This window comes from Protopterus annectens, chromosome 1.part1 (genome assembly GCF_019279795.1).
Source record: "Protopterus annectens isolate FY-2018-M chromosome 1.part1, PAN1.0, whole genome shotgun sequence".
NCBI lineage: Eukaryota > Metazoa > Chordata > Ceratodontiformes > Protopteridae > Protopterus > Protopterus annectens.
Window position 1 is genome coordinate 1,355,160,853 of NC_056726.1, and position 15,431 is coordinate 1,355,176,283.

Sequence of the window (15,431 nt, forward strand, 5' to 3'; positions counted from 1 at the left end):
ACTAACTTCCTATTAGAACTTAAAGCATGTAATTGGTCTCCACTAAAATACTTGCCTCTAGACGATGCAGTCTCATACTTTAACAATAAATTCCTTCAAATACTTAACCTCCATGCCCCTACTAGATTAATTAAAACCAAAGCAAAGCCTGCTCCTTGGCTAACAAAAGAAACCAAACAAAAAATGTTGCATAGAAATAAAACCTGGGCCAAATGGCGTAGTACTAAAAACCCAGCTGACCACCAAACCTTTAAACAACTTAGGAATGCAACAAAGAAACTTATATTCCTTGATAAAAGAAATTATTATTGTAAATTCCAACATACCCAACGCCAAAATCCTCAAAAATTCTGGACAAGTATCAATCAATTACTACATCCAGGCAACTCTAAAACACTCACTCCTAACCTCACTCATAGCACACCTAACCAAATTGCTGAAACTTTCAACAAATTTTTCTCAGATACTGTCACCTCTCTTGCATCAAATTTATCTCCACAGTTCACTCCAACACCTTATAGCCTCAACAAAAATCCCCCCTCTTTCACACTGCAACCAGTTTCAACTGATCTCATCTTTACTCTTCTTACAAAACTCAAAACTTGTACCCCCTCAGCGGATCTCCTCCCAGCTGAATACCTTCAAATTGCGGCCAAAGCAATTGCCCTTCCAGTCTCCATCTTAGTTAATCAAACCATAACTGAAGGCTTTATTCCAACCCTCTGGAAAGTCTCTCATATCATTCCTCTTCACAAGGGTGGTAATTCTATCGAGCTTGCTAACTTTCGACCCATAGCCTTACTTTCTCCATTAGCTAAAATCTTGGAAAGATGCATACATAGGCAACTACTTGACCATCTTCTCAAAAACAACCTATTAGCAGACTGCCAACATGGTTTTAGACCCTATCACAGCACTACTACAGCACTCTTGTCATTCAGACCACATTACTAAACATCGAACAACAACCTGCTGTCCTCAGCACTATTCTTAGACCTCTCTAAGGCCTTTGATATGGTCAACCATTCCCTCTTACTAAACATCCTCAAATCATTTGCCTTGGACAGTCAAGCTATCCAATGGTTTAAATCCTACCTAGATAACCGACAACAAGCAGTCCTTTGGGATAATCAAATATCATCTCTTCTTCCCATCACAATTGGAGTGCCACAAGGCTCAATACTGGGACCTCTCCTCTTTTCTATTTTTATTAACAAACTAAATATGTCCCTTCCTCAATCCATATGTATACAATATGCCGATGACTCAACTCTGATATGTTCAGCATCCTCCCCAATAACACTCCAGACCACTACACAACAAGTCTTCACAGCAGCTGAAAACTGGTTCTATCAGCATGGCCTCTTACTAAATCCCAAAAAGACTAAATTATTACTTTTTACCCCATCACAGAAATCTTTAACCTTTACTTTCGATATAATGTCAAACAATGGCACAATAATATCCCCTGACTCAACTACCAAACTTTTAGGTGTCACAATAGACCATAATCTCAACTTCGATGCCCATATTAACTTAACCATCAACTCAGTCAATAGAAAACTTGGAGCTCTCTATAGGCTCAAACCCTTCCTAACTACCTTAGCCAGAAGTACTTTAGCTCAAACACACTTACTCTCTACCCTTCTTTATGCCTCACCGATTTTCACAAACTTATCAAAAGCTAATTTCAATAAATTAGCAGTATCCTATAATAATATTACAAGATTTGCCACAGGAGCCCAACCCATCATTGCTGTAATCTGAAACAACTAGGCTGGCTGGAACTACAAAATCAAATACAACTACAGCAACTTACCATCACCCACAAAATCTTCTGTCAACCTTCTAACACCACAATACTTAGTACCCTTATTACTCCTTATAAAAATCTATCATCCTTGCGCTCCGCTACAAAGCTACTAGCAGCACCCTATAAATCCAACAACAAAGCTGGAGACTGTTCGCCAACTGTTTTGCACCTATCTGGAACAAGCTCCCTCATGAACTCACCACTATTATTTCTCTACCCACTTTCAAGAAGCAGCTAAAAACTCTACTTAAGTCTCAATGGCTCTGTCCTTGTACTAACCCTGACTAAACTATTACTCCCTCTACCCTTTTCACCCCCTCAAACCTTTTCTAGGTTAGTATAGTATTAGTGTTTGAACCTTCTAAAATCAGTTAAATCCTGTGCTTAATTCTTATTAGCTCTGTCCTTTACAAACCTTGACTAAAACTTTCTATTCTCTATTTTCTCACCCTTATATTCTCCCCCCCAAAAAAATTTTTGGATTGCTTCTCAGTATTGTAAAGTTTTTTTGCCAGTAATACTTATGAACCACTTTCTTTTCTTTGTATAATATTTCTTATTTGAATGTATAACATACTTGATTTTACTAACCCATTTTTATTGTGGAGCTTTTCTCCCCGGGCCTCTACTGAAAATGGACATGTATCCAGCTAGACTAGCCCGGTCAACAAATGTAAAATAAAAATAAAAAAATAAAAACTAGCAGAGCTGCCCCACAGAGGCTTATCCTTCTCATCCATTAAGATTCATGCCTCTGCCATCTCAGCTCATTATAATGCCGAGCCTCCTCTCTTTTCTCACCCTAACATCAAACAGTTCCTGAGAGGAGCTAACAACTAAAGGCCCCCTAGGAGAACACCCACCTTGGCCTGGGACCTTAACTTTGTACTGGAGAAGCTCACGCTTCCCCCTTTTGAACCTGCTGCTTCAGCAGAGTTAAAATTCCTCTCTTGGAAAGCAGACTTACTTCTAGCTATTACTTTAGCAAGAAGAGTGTCTGAGTTAAAGGCACTAATGGCGGTGGAACCCTTCATTATTTTCCATGCTGACAGGGTTTCCCTCAGTACTAACCCTTCCTTTATGCTCAAAGTGGTATCCAATGTGGCTTTAAACCAATCCATCCATTTGCCAGCCTTTTTCCCTAATCCTCAGAATAAAGGGAAAAGGATCCTGCACTCCTTGGACGTGCACAGACAGCTTAGGTTCTACCTGGACAGGACTTAGCCTTTCAGAAAATCTGACCAGCTGCTAGTCAGCTTTGCTACAGGGGCAGAGGTCAAGGCCATTTTGAAGCAATTAATCCAAACCATTGTTGCTTCAAATTTATTTAAAATCGCATTCTGTCAGCGAGCGAATTGCAGCTGCATTGCATCTTCGCTGGACACGCTATCCCTTGGTTTTTCTGTTTTCATAAGTTTGTGTGGTTTTTTGAATTCGTCCATTTTGAAGCAAGCCATTTTCAAATGGATAGCACACTGCATCCATTTCTGCTACAAGCACCATGGGAAACCTACCCCTATGGGGATTAGAACTCATTCCACTAGAGCAACTTCAACCTCTACAGCATTTCTCAGGGGAGTCCCTACCAGGGACATCCTGGAAGCTGCAACCTGGAGTTCTGAACACACCTTCACCAAGCATTACCACTTGCCTATTTTTTCTAAATCCAGAGCTAGATTTGCTACAGCAGTCTTACAAGGCCTGCTAGCCATCCCTAACACTTCTTGACTGCCTCCACCCTTCCTCAGCTTTGGGAATCAACCCAAGTGTGATGACTGCAACAGTAGAACATGAAGAACATAGTACAGTTGTGTACACTTAACATAAATGTAGATGTTCAAGTGTATTCACTGTTGCAGTCCTGGTTTCCCACCCTCCAGCCCCCTGGCTTTCTATATCCTATCCTCTTTATGGCCATCTTTTATGGCAAGGGTATTTACTTTTTACTGGAGGTGTTCCAGACCATGTAATAGCTTCCTATTTTGGGGGCTCCTGACATCTGGGGCAAGAAAAACTGATGTAATGGCGTCGACTGCATGTTTTATACCCTTGGCGATCTGACGTCATGGAAGAGGCGACAGTATCTGATGCAGAAATCCCAAGACTCTGGTATTTGGTCTGACTGAGGGCTACCTGTAGGCAGATAACCCAAGTGTGAAGACTCCAACAGTGAATACACTCAAGCATCTACATTTATGGTAAGTGTACACAACTGTACTTTCATGTATTTTTGTGAATGAAAGGCTCATAGTTTTAAACAAGTTTTTATTTCAAAAAGTTTCTAGATTAAAGTTCTTGTGGATTTTGCCTGCAGCAGTTTGTTTTCTTGGGCCTTCCACTTGTGTTTTAATCTGTTTCTTCAGTTTGTTTTCTAACATGGGAGGAAACCCACACAAACAGAGGGTGGACATGCAGACTCAGCACAGAAGGCACCCCAGCCAAGAATCTCTTGCTGTGTAGTGACAAAGCAACTGCTGCATCACTGTGCCAATCTTAGAAGATTTTTTTTATATTGTAGTAGTTCTGGTCTGTTATGACCCAGTCCATGGCCTTGTAGATGATGCTCATCATGCTGATAGGTCTGTAATTCCCGGGTTCTTCGATAGGACCAGCCTTATGTAGTGGCATCACAACTGCTGTGCATCAAATCTGCAGGACAAAGCTGGTTGATAAGCTCAGGCTGAATAGTTTGAGTAGGTCCACTAGCACGTTTAGTAATGTTTAGTGGATAGCCTGGTATGTTATTTCCCATTAAATATGAATTTGTTTTGGATAGATATTTTTAACAAGTGTTCTTTTGTGATGATAGGGGTTTTGAGGTCCTTTGGTATATGTGGATTTGGGTTGAAATTTGCATTGAATTTGTTCGCTAATAGATTTGCAATATCCACTGGATCAGAGTATGTAGTGCCGTTATGACTACCCTGAGGACCATGTTGGATGTTATTTTGTAACTGTCTGATGAAAGTAAAGGATTTGTAATTATTCTTGGCTTCCAGTGCGAGTCCTAAGCTCTTAGGAAGGCTTTGTTTTCCTGATGGTATTTGATGGTATAACTTTGATAAACTTTTCGTAGTCTTATCCTTCAAGAGGAAAAGATATTTTGGCTGCCACCCCATAAGTGGTTTCTCTGTTTTGTGCAAGTGAGTCAGTAAGCATGATACGTTGGTGTGTAATCCTATATCTGTTGGGATTGATGTTTTACAGTCTCCCATGTTTTCGCAAGTCTCAAAATATTGGTGGTTTTCTCCTTGATCATCTCCATCTCCCAACACCAGTCCCTGGTTCAAGTCCAGGGTGCTTCCCCGATTCTTCTCGTCAAGTACTTTGCTTTTTCCTGTTTCTCTATCATTTTTATTTGAAACCATGGCATAGTCTATTTCTGGACTTTGTTATTGTCAGAAGAATGAGAAGCTCTTCTTGACAAACCTTATGCTCAGGCAGCCTTTTCTTCTTTTCATCATGTAACTTTTGCATTTTTATCAGTTCATGTAAATAGCTAGTTGAAGCTTCTATTTTTAGCTAGACTTTATTTCCTCCTCAGCCTATTCTGCAACCAAAAATATCCTAGATACTACTAGAGAAAATATTGTGAAGACTGCTGGATATAGCAAATTTAGTCTTGCACTTGTCTCTGGACATACCCTGATTTGCTAGGGATAGATTTCTTTCTCTTAAGAGAATAATCATTTTCTACAAACACACTGCTGTCCCCAGTATTTAATACTAGCAGCAGTTCCTTTTCTATTAACTCAGTCCCACAGACGCTATAAAAAAAAATACTCTCAAAACTCAAAACTGCTATCTTGGCTACAGACAACCTCCCTACAGAATTTCTAAAAATTGTAGCTAGTGCTATTGCTTATCCAGTCAGTATTTTGATCAATTGCTCTATCTCAACACTATGTTCCATCTAGTTGGAAAATTTCTTATCTCTCTGCACAAAGGTAATAACCAAACTGAATTCACTAATTATAGACCCGCTGCCATCTTACCACCCCTTTCCAAAATATTAGAAAACTGTGTACACAACCAACTTTTAAAGTATCTTTTATCCAGTAACCTTCTGTCTAACACTCAACATGGCTTCCACCCGAATCACAGTACCCCACAACCCATCTGCTCAACTTCACTAGTATCGTAAATGTGCACAGAAATGATGAGAAGCTAGTTTTCTCTATCATTCTTGATTTATTCAAAGCTTTTGACACTTTCCCGTCAGAAACTTCTAGATTAATTATTTTCCCTTAACTGCAAGCTGCCAAGTGGCAGCATGAACTCTCTCTACCTTGCTACCTAATAACAAGGAAGTTCCACAAGGCTCTATCCTTGGTCCTCTCCTTTTCTCCATCTTTACATATAGACTCCATACTTTCACTGCACGAACCTCTGTCATTCAATGTGCAGGTGACTATTCTCATCTGTGCTGCTCCTTTCATAAACAATCTTGTCATTATTAGTCAGCAATCCTTTCTGTCTGTTGAAGCACAGTTATCTGACTCGCAACTGATTCTGAACCCTTCTAAAGCCAAGCTAATGTTCTATCCCAGCCGTTTGCAAGTTCCCTGAATACCTTTCCAAATCTGTTCCTCAAACAACGCCATAATAACAGCTGTAACTAAATTGCTAAGCATTCTAATAGATAATAGCTTGTCTTTTGACATTCATCTTTCCCAGTCCATCAAGAGGACTCTTATGAAACTTGGATCATTATATAGAATCAAACATTTCCTAATAGCTGAAGACAAGCTGTTGCTAGAACTCATCTTCTCCCCACCCTATTGTATGCCTCCCTTGTCTTCACTAACATTAGTAAAACTACCCTGGCTAAGGTTACAACCTGCTGTAATAAAATAGCCAAATTTGCTAACTCCTCTTACATATCTCACCACTGCTGTTCTTTACATCAACTAAACTGTCTAGAACTTCCATACCAAACATAGGGGTTAGAAGGGTGGCCTAATGGTTAAGGTGTTTGCCTTACAAACACAAGGTGCAGGGTTTGAGTCAAACAAGGGATAATTGACTAGGCTTAAAATGGCTCACAAGGACAGTTAGCCTACTACTAATCTATGAATCTATTTGTGAACCTATACTATTTAACTTACACTCAGCTCTGTCTTGCACACAGACTTGTTCATCAACCTGAAAAAAACCCTGCCCTTCGTAAGATGCTTTTTACCTTATACTAACACCCATACTCTTCGATCCTCTAACAGATCTTTACTGCAAGTCTCCAAATCCAGTAACAAAGGAGGGGACTCTTTTCTCTAATTAGATCTCCAAATTGTGAAATTTTATCCCCCAAAGCAAATTAACTGTTACTGGCCCAAAACACACCAGCTAAGAATTTTTCTCATGACCAACTGGCTCTGCCCGTGTACAGGACTTGCCTAATCTCTTCATTCATCTATTTAGCTCTCTACTTCCTCTATAATCTACCCACCTTCTTACTCTCTTCCTCTTCTCCATCCAGATGTTTCCTTAATCTCACTCACTTATAATTTACCTTATCCATGTCCTATCTCTTTCTCTCTCTCTCCTTTCCTTCTTTCTACCTAGCAATTTTCCCTTACCTAATATTTCCACCTATCTTCATCCTTCTTTGTTCCACGTTTTCTGCCCATTCACTTCTTCCTCTTCTAGCCTCTACCGCCTTCCTTTCTTGATTTATTTTAGTGTTTTTTTTTCCCTCCTCTTTTCTACTTTCGCTTACCATATTCTGTTTCTTTACTGTTTTTAGTAAGGCACCTGTGATGTTTATAATTCTCATGATGTTTATAATATGTTTCCCTATGATATAAGAGTTCTTAGGATGTTCATAATGTCTGTTTGCTGCTGTTGTAAAGTTTTTTTCTGTTGAGCTTTTCCCCTGGGACTCTGCTGGAGTCCCATCACCCAGTTGGACTATCCTGGTATACAAATATTAAATAAATGAGTAAAGAAAATACTTTTATTTTCTGCCACAGTTTTGTCAGGTGCAGCTGTTTCTGCTGGTATGTTTCCATCTTCACTGTTGTAGGTGTTTGCTGTTTTCTCATAGCCAGATTTGGAGCATACACATGATGTGCCATTGTAGTAATAAATCCTGCTGTGAGACCAGTTGCTTATTTGCACTTTATCCTAAAGTTAACATTTTTTTCCATTCCCATTTCTATGGTACAGTGGAAAGTCTCAGGTTTTCTCTGCATGCTCTGTCTCCTATCTCTGTTTTTTGAAAATGCTCTTGTTGACCAGCCTCGTACTGTGTTAACTGTCAATTTTTCATCCTCTGATTTTTGCAGTCTTAGTTCATTTAAATAATTAGTTATAAAGCTGCCTTTTTTTTCTTCCAGCCTTTTGTTGTTTGAATTGTTATATTTCTTTAGTGTTTTCACTAGCTTTAAACACTTCTGAGTTCATTTGATTTCTTTTTTAATCTAAATTCCTAAGAATTTTCAGTTGTGCCAAAGCTGAAACTTCAATTCATTTTGGGTGAACAGGTTTAATATTCTTCCCATTTAGTGTTTTTTTTTTTTTTTATCAATTTCTGGTTGATTTCCTCTTACTTTCTCCATTCTTTTCTCTGCTGACACCCACGCATTTTAATTATTAGCCATTACATCCAAATTAATAGTTTGTACTGGCAGTCTTCACACAGGAAGAGCTATAATCAAGTCGTTGATCAATGTGCAGTCATCTTGGAAAGCCCATGACTTTCTTGATGTGCTTTTAGAAGCCCTGGTATTGTTAAAGGAGTGACCTGAGGGATGTTTGTTGAAGTTTCCATCTGTTCTATTTTTTGGATTTGTAACTTTCTATTCGGCCCATCTATATTGGGAATCCAAAGACACTGAAATCTTTAGTACTGAAATGTTAGTTCTCTGCTTTAATCTAGATGATTGAGGAGTCTCTTCACAATAAATGCCATCCTTCCCAACCCACATTTACTTTCCTTTTATAGTTGTTCTATGTGATCTGTTCTAGTGACATGCTGCTGACAGACAGATGTATGGTGTGAACTTGTTTTAACCTTGGCATCACAAGCAGTATTGTGGATTAGTCATTTTGCCTGGAAGAGATAGTAAATGACATGAAGTCATGAGTGTTAGATAAATGAATTTTTTGTCTGTAGCCATTCATGTTATGATGGCGTGATGGATTAGCTTATCTGGAAGGTCTCAGCAATAAAATACTGTGCAGTTACTGTTTTAATGCACTTTGTACCTTGATCTGGATCTGTTGTGGAGACTACAGTGCTGCATGCTGTAGTTTAGCTTGGTGCCATTCACTATGATAGTGTGATGTGAGAAAGCTTTTTTGTTGATCAGTAGACTGAGGATGTGACAGTTTTTAATCGTTATTTGGCCTCATTATGTAAAGGCCTGTCAAGGTTTATTGTCATGAAATAAAAGGAACTGCTGAGCTTTGCTTAGCATGGTTAGCAAATCTGAAGAGCAACACAAACTGGAAATTCTGCTGTTAGGAGGTGAATATTTCTCTTAACTTAATCTACTTAAATGTGTGTATATCTTTTTTTGTACTTTTTAGCCTTAATGTAACTGGATGTACTGAAGTGAGCTAGGGAGACTGCCTTGACTGACTAGATGATGTGTTCTGCAAATAGTTAAAGAAAACTAAAATAAGGTGTGCTGGCTGCAGCAGATTTATTTGGGGTTATTAACTTCTATGCTTGCTTCTGAACAGCTAACTCGTACTGTGTCTTGTATGACCAGAAAATCTTCATTTTATTTCCCACCAACCAGTAGTTTTACACAGATTGCTTTGCTCATGTGGTAGTGGAAAACTGTAACAAAATGGCCTTATTTTGTTTTTAAACATTGAAATAATGGTGTTTTTATATGTACTGCAGCAAAATCGATGTCTGTTTATTGCAGGTGAAAAAACGCTACCAAAAATGCTGTCTCGCATGAAGGTTGTCATCCGCCCGTGCACATCTGTATACCGCAGCGTGCACACAAAAGAAAAAGGAAAACCATTAATGCTTTCGCCAAGAACAAATAAGGTCAGTGAAGTAATTACTTTGCTGTACTGATCCATGTGTGTGACTGCTCTTTCACATTGTAAACAGGCTAGGAATGTGATTTATGTGCATGTGTGTGGATTTTCTTTTGACAAAGTTGATTGACTTGCATTGCAGTTGAAAGTAACATTGTAGTTCAGAAGCACCATTGATGAAGGACATTTTACTTTAAAACCATTTCAGTAATCTCAATGTTGCAGACTGAAAACTTCTGGCAAGACATCACCCTCTAGTCTATCTCTTCCACTAACATTTCAAAGAGTTGTAAGGTAAGACAAAAAAAAAAAAAAAAAAAGAGTAGAAAGTATTACAGGATCAGGCAGATACATAGGCTGACCAAAAACTTGCTCCAAATGTAAGTTTTTAATTAAGAAAGTCTGATATTCTCTTAGACCACATGATGTGGTGAAATTTCCCAGACTGAATTAGCTCTGGCTCTGCTGTATGTACAGATAATTATTCTGTTCCAAGTAGGCTGTGCTTGATCACATACAGCACTGAACTTTTGTCAGTGGTGTATGTGGGTAGGGACTGTGGACCTAATGTATCCATCAAACAGGGATGTGAAGATGAAGTCACAAAAAACAATGCATCATCAGCTGTACCTGCCAAGAAAAGAGGAAAAGCATTTCTTCTGATAATGTATTCTTTTTGACTGCATGTAGATAGGGTAGGTTTTATTTCTTTTGCCATTACCACAGATGTTTACCTAGAGTCCCTCCATCAGGCAGACTCCTAGTTCATGCTTTATTAAACAAGTAGTTTTAAAGAGGCATTTTCCTGTACCTGTTTAAATTGCAGAGGCACTTGTTCTGATTCCATTTCTACAGTACTTTGTTTACTTCAGTGTTCCAGCAGTGGCATGGTTTAAACTCGATGCCAGATTGTGTCATCTGCATCAGGTGTGCTCTGTTTGATAACCTAAAGAAACTGATCTTTATTTATTTTGCTGTTTACTGGGAGGGTCCAACCAGGCCAAGCAAGACACTTGATTATCAGAGGGTGGGTGAGAAAAACTCTAACATACACAATGCACACAACAAAATTACATGCATTATAACCATAAACTGACATGGTGAAGAAATCATTGCCCTCAATTGAGCAATCTCTGTGTTTATGTAGGAGATATCTCACTGGCTGGGTTTAGTGAGATCTATGAAGCTTTACAATGTATGATTCCTATTTTATGTATATTTTATGTATATCTTGTGTGTATGTATATGTTTGAGTAGAGAGAAGGAGAGAGAGGTGTTAATAGATTCATGGGAGGAATTAAATTCAATGCCTTTTAAGCAAAAGCTGTTTGGTTGTGTCATCTAGTCTTGAAAAAAATAGGTGGGAGTCAGTTATCAAAGTCTTTTGAACCCTCCCAGTAAAATTATCATCATGAGGTAAGCATGTCAGTCACCTTTCATTCTTTATCATGCCAGTATGAGATTGGAGAGTCCACCCTTGATACTTTACCACCAGTGCAGAGCGTAGTATTTTAGACACTGTTATGTCAGTGTAATGAATTGTCTGCCATTCGATAGATGCATATTTTTAGTTTCTGCAGCGTCCTCTTATTTTGCTTCACATCGAGACCAAATGCAGACATTCTGATGTTTTTATTTATTTAACATTTGTTTACCAGGATAGTCCGACTGTACAGCTAGTGTCTGTTTTCAGCGGAGTCCTAGGGAGAGAAGCTCGATATAGTTACAGAACAAAGAGTAATTTGTGGTACAATTTTAGGTTACAAAGTGTAAAAGATAGCAGAAACGTGCTATAGAAAAACATTGTACTTCTAACTTGTTAAATTTAAATACAAATATGTGAGCATAGTACTATCATGGAGTAAGCATAGATGCAATGTTTGTGCAAGGCATTTTCATAGTGAGAAGATACGTACAGTATTTACAATATATACAATGAGCATCAGTAGAGGGCAAAATTAGTGTTCCCAAGAAGCATAAGGAAATAAAAACCTACAGTAGGGTGGGGCTTCAGGAAAGTCCATTGCAGTTGTATAAATGGTTGGTGTAAAGGTATAATTTAAGGAGGTTTTTGAAAGTGGTTAGTAGTTTTTTTTTATGTAGTTTGATAGATATTGTGTAAATTAAAATGCTTTTCCCCAATATACTGTGTGTACAGTGAAAGGAAATGTGCAAGGAAAAACAGCAGTTTTCAAAATAATATGGCTTGCTTGCAAGAACAGTTATTTTTAGTACATGTTCAGCTTTGATATTAATAGCCTATAGCTGTGGGCTTTACTGTAAATGCATCCTGTTACAGAAAAAAAGGAAGTTGTCTTTCAGATGCAGAAATAAATAAATAAAATGCAGACAGGTTAAGTGATGCAAAGATGACATGGAGAGACTTTTGTGAAGTCTTCAGATACAGCGAGGACCAAAAAAAGGGCATGCAATAACCATGGACCTTTTCATGACACAAACAGAAATCAGAAGAACAAGTCATAAGGACATTAAAAATAACATTGGTTGAAAAGAGTATATAAACTGGACAGTATGTTTCACTTCGTAGTGACGTCTTATACTGAGAGTGCATCAGTATCTTATAGGTTCATAGGTAGGTACTAGGCTATCTGCCCTAGGGCATTTATAAGCCTTGCCAGAATTTGTTGGCTTTCGCCTCCCTTTTAGACTAGATTCCTAGGCCTCTGTCCAGCAGGGCCATAGAAGTGATCCCAGGAGTAAATTTACGATTTCCCATCCACTTATCAAGATTTCTCTTGAAGAGGGTCAGCGAGGGGCTCTGCCTGACATGGACTGGGATTTTATTCCAGAGCGAGGGAAGCCTTTGAGATATGAATCTATCCCTCCAACATGTCCTGTTAATTGTTGTGCTAAGGTTTAAATCCCTGGAGCGTGTAGCTCTAATTGATTTGGTTTTCTTGAGGTGGAGCATGTCCAGCAATTCCAGGTTAGACATGACCTTGAATGTCAGGCAGAGATCGCCTCTGAGTAGGCGGTAAGCAGCTGAGTAGAGCTGGAGTTTCTTTAGTCGAGCTGCATAGAGCATCTGTTGGAGGCCCACTATCCTCTTGGTGAGGTATTTTTGAGGTCTCCAGCTGTTGCAGGTGGTGGGTAAGGTACATCCCAAATGGGGCATTGTACTCAATTATGGGCCTGATGAGCGATGAGTAGAGGGGCAAAATGACCTTTCTTGATCTAGATGTGAATCCTTTTGTGATTAGATGAGCTATATAGAAGGTTTTTCTAACCACTTTGGCAATGTGATTGTCAAAGGAGAGGTTACTATCTACTTGGGTCCCCAGATCCCTAATTACTTCTTCCGTGCTTAGTGGATTACCTCCTATGTGGTAGTTTGTGGGTACTTTATTTTTCCCAGAGGGGATGACTATGCACTTTTTGGCATTTAGCTTGAGGCCATGGTTTTGACACCAGGTATTTGTCTCCGTAAGGCCCATCTGGAGGATGCTTATGGCTCCTAGCTTGCAATCATCTGCGAACTTGGTAAACCACAGTCCTCCTGTGTTTGCCTGTACTTCAGAGAAGTATAGACCGAACAAGAGGGGTCCCAGGACTGAGCCCTGTGGGACGCCACTTGTAAACGGTTTAGAGTTGGACATGGCACCCGTGACACTGACCATGTGAGTTCTATCCCTGAGCCAGTTTGCAACCCATCTTGTGACATATGGGTTAATGTTTAAGCTGGTAAGCTTTTTTATGATGCCAGAGTGGGGTATTGTGTCTAAGGCCTTTGCGAGGTCCAGGTAGGCTGTGTGGACTACCTTTCTCTCATCCATGGCTTTGGTAACTGTTTCGAAGTAGTCAGGTAGGTTTAAGAGGCAAGATCTGCCTTTAACAAAGCCAAATTGGGTAGGTTCTAGTGTTTGGAGGTTCCGAATGTCTTTGTTTATGAGATCCATGATGATGTGCTCCATAGCTTTGCAGACCAGGCTAGTCAGGCTTATAGGGCGATAGTTCCCGGGATCTGTTGTGGCACCACCTTTGTGGAGCGGGATCACTATTGCTGTACACCATTCATTGGGTACATAGCCTGTGGTAAGGCTGAGTTGGAACAGAGAATTTATGTGAGGGTTTAGTTCATTTTGGAGCTCGTGTAAGACGCAGCCCGAGATACCATCCAGTCCCATTGATGCTGTGTTTTTTTTTACTTTGGAGAGGGCTGCTTTCACCTGTGTGTCTGTAATGTCTGGGGGACTGGATCCTTCTGGGATTGACACTGGCTTTTTTGGGGGGGAAGGGGGGGTAAAGTTTGCACTGAACCTGTCCTCCAGGATGTTGGCAATGTCCGTGGGTTCAGTGTATTTTGTGCCATTTTGCACCAGCTCAGAGCATATCTGAGAGTTGCCACCCAGGTTCCTGAGGTAGCTAAAGAACACCTTGTGGTTATCTTTAGAGTCCTTGGCGATTTTTCTTTCAAAGCTAGCCTTTGATGATTTTATGAGGGATTGAAGTTTCTTGCTAGTAATGATCAGGGATGCCTTCCCTTTTTGGGATTTTGCCTTATCATGTAATAGTTTCCTCCTTCTGTTGTATAGCTTATTTATGGCCGGGGTCCACCAGACTGGTCTCCTGTTTTTGGAGGAGTGAGTCTTGGTTTTACTTGGGATGGCATGATCCATGCATTCTTGTAGGTGTTCATAGAGTGCATTTGTAAAGGATTCTGCAGTTTGGGTAGCATTTTCCATTTGCCCGGGGGCTTTGAAACTTTCCACCTCGGTCTTGAGAAGTGTGAAGTTTGCTTTTGAGAAGTTTTTCACAGTGGTTCCCTTGGCTGGGGGTGGGGTCTGGATGTGGATGTCCATTGTGATTAGTTTATGGTCTGAGCTTACCAACGAGGGGTTTACCTGTGGTGTGGAACATTTAGCTCCCATGTTGGTGATGACCAAGTCCAATATGTTGTCCCCTCTTGTGGGAGTGGTGACCAGTTGTTCCATGGCATTTGAGTTTATAAACTCAAGGAACCGTTGGGCAAAAGAGTCTGGACTTAAGTAGTTTTTCCAGTCAATGTTTGGGTAGTTGAAATCCCCCAATGTTTGGTGAGATACTCATATTCTCCAATGTTCTCAGGAATGCCGAGTGGGGGTCCTGAGACATGGTTGGTGATCTGTAGCAGGCTACAAACTGAAAAGCAGCTTTACCTACTGTTAGTTGCACATGAATGGTCTCCGCTGCCTCGTGCAGTGCCACTAACCTGGAGGTGTGGGTATCCTTGATGAAAATGGATACTCCCCCTCCTTTAGTATTTCGGTCCGAGTTCTGGGGCCGAAAAGAATGGTATGAGTTGAATCCTGGTAGTGCTGGGGTGCTCTCTGGAGCCTTGAACCAGGTTTCTGTTACTGCACAGATATCGATTTTCTCCATACTGAGGAGTGCCTCAAGTGCGTGCATCTTGAGGTTAAGACTTCTGGCATTGAGTAGCATTACCCTTAGTTTTTTGTCTCTGGTATTGTCTATGGAGATGGGTTTGTCTTTTGAGCCTTGCCTAAAAAAGGCACTATGGGGGTGGCAAGAGCCTTAGCCAGTATTCAAAAGCCTAAGGGTGACAGGTGCAAGCCGTCCCTAGTGAAGCATCGTGGCTTGTCAAGCATGTCATCCCAGGCTG

At 40.0% G+C, this 15,431-nt stretch overlaps 1 protein-coding gene across 8 annotated transcripts in view; it reads left to right on the forward strand.

The window, feature by feature from the left end:
* Window positions 1-15,431, forward strand: part of ME2 (malic enzyme 2) — a 1,978,505-nt gene that overhangs the window by 634,777 nt on the left and 1,328,297 nt on the right. For all 8 annotated transcript variants that reach the window (XM_044082071.1, XM_044082092.1, XM_044082073.1 and 5 more), the window contains one exon: window positions 9,691-9,818. In XM_044082071.1, coding sequence (XP_043938006.1) covers window positions 9,691-9,818 — 128 coding nt within the window. The remainder of the gene's footprint in view (window positions 1-9,690; window positions 9,819-15,431) is intronic.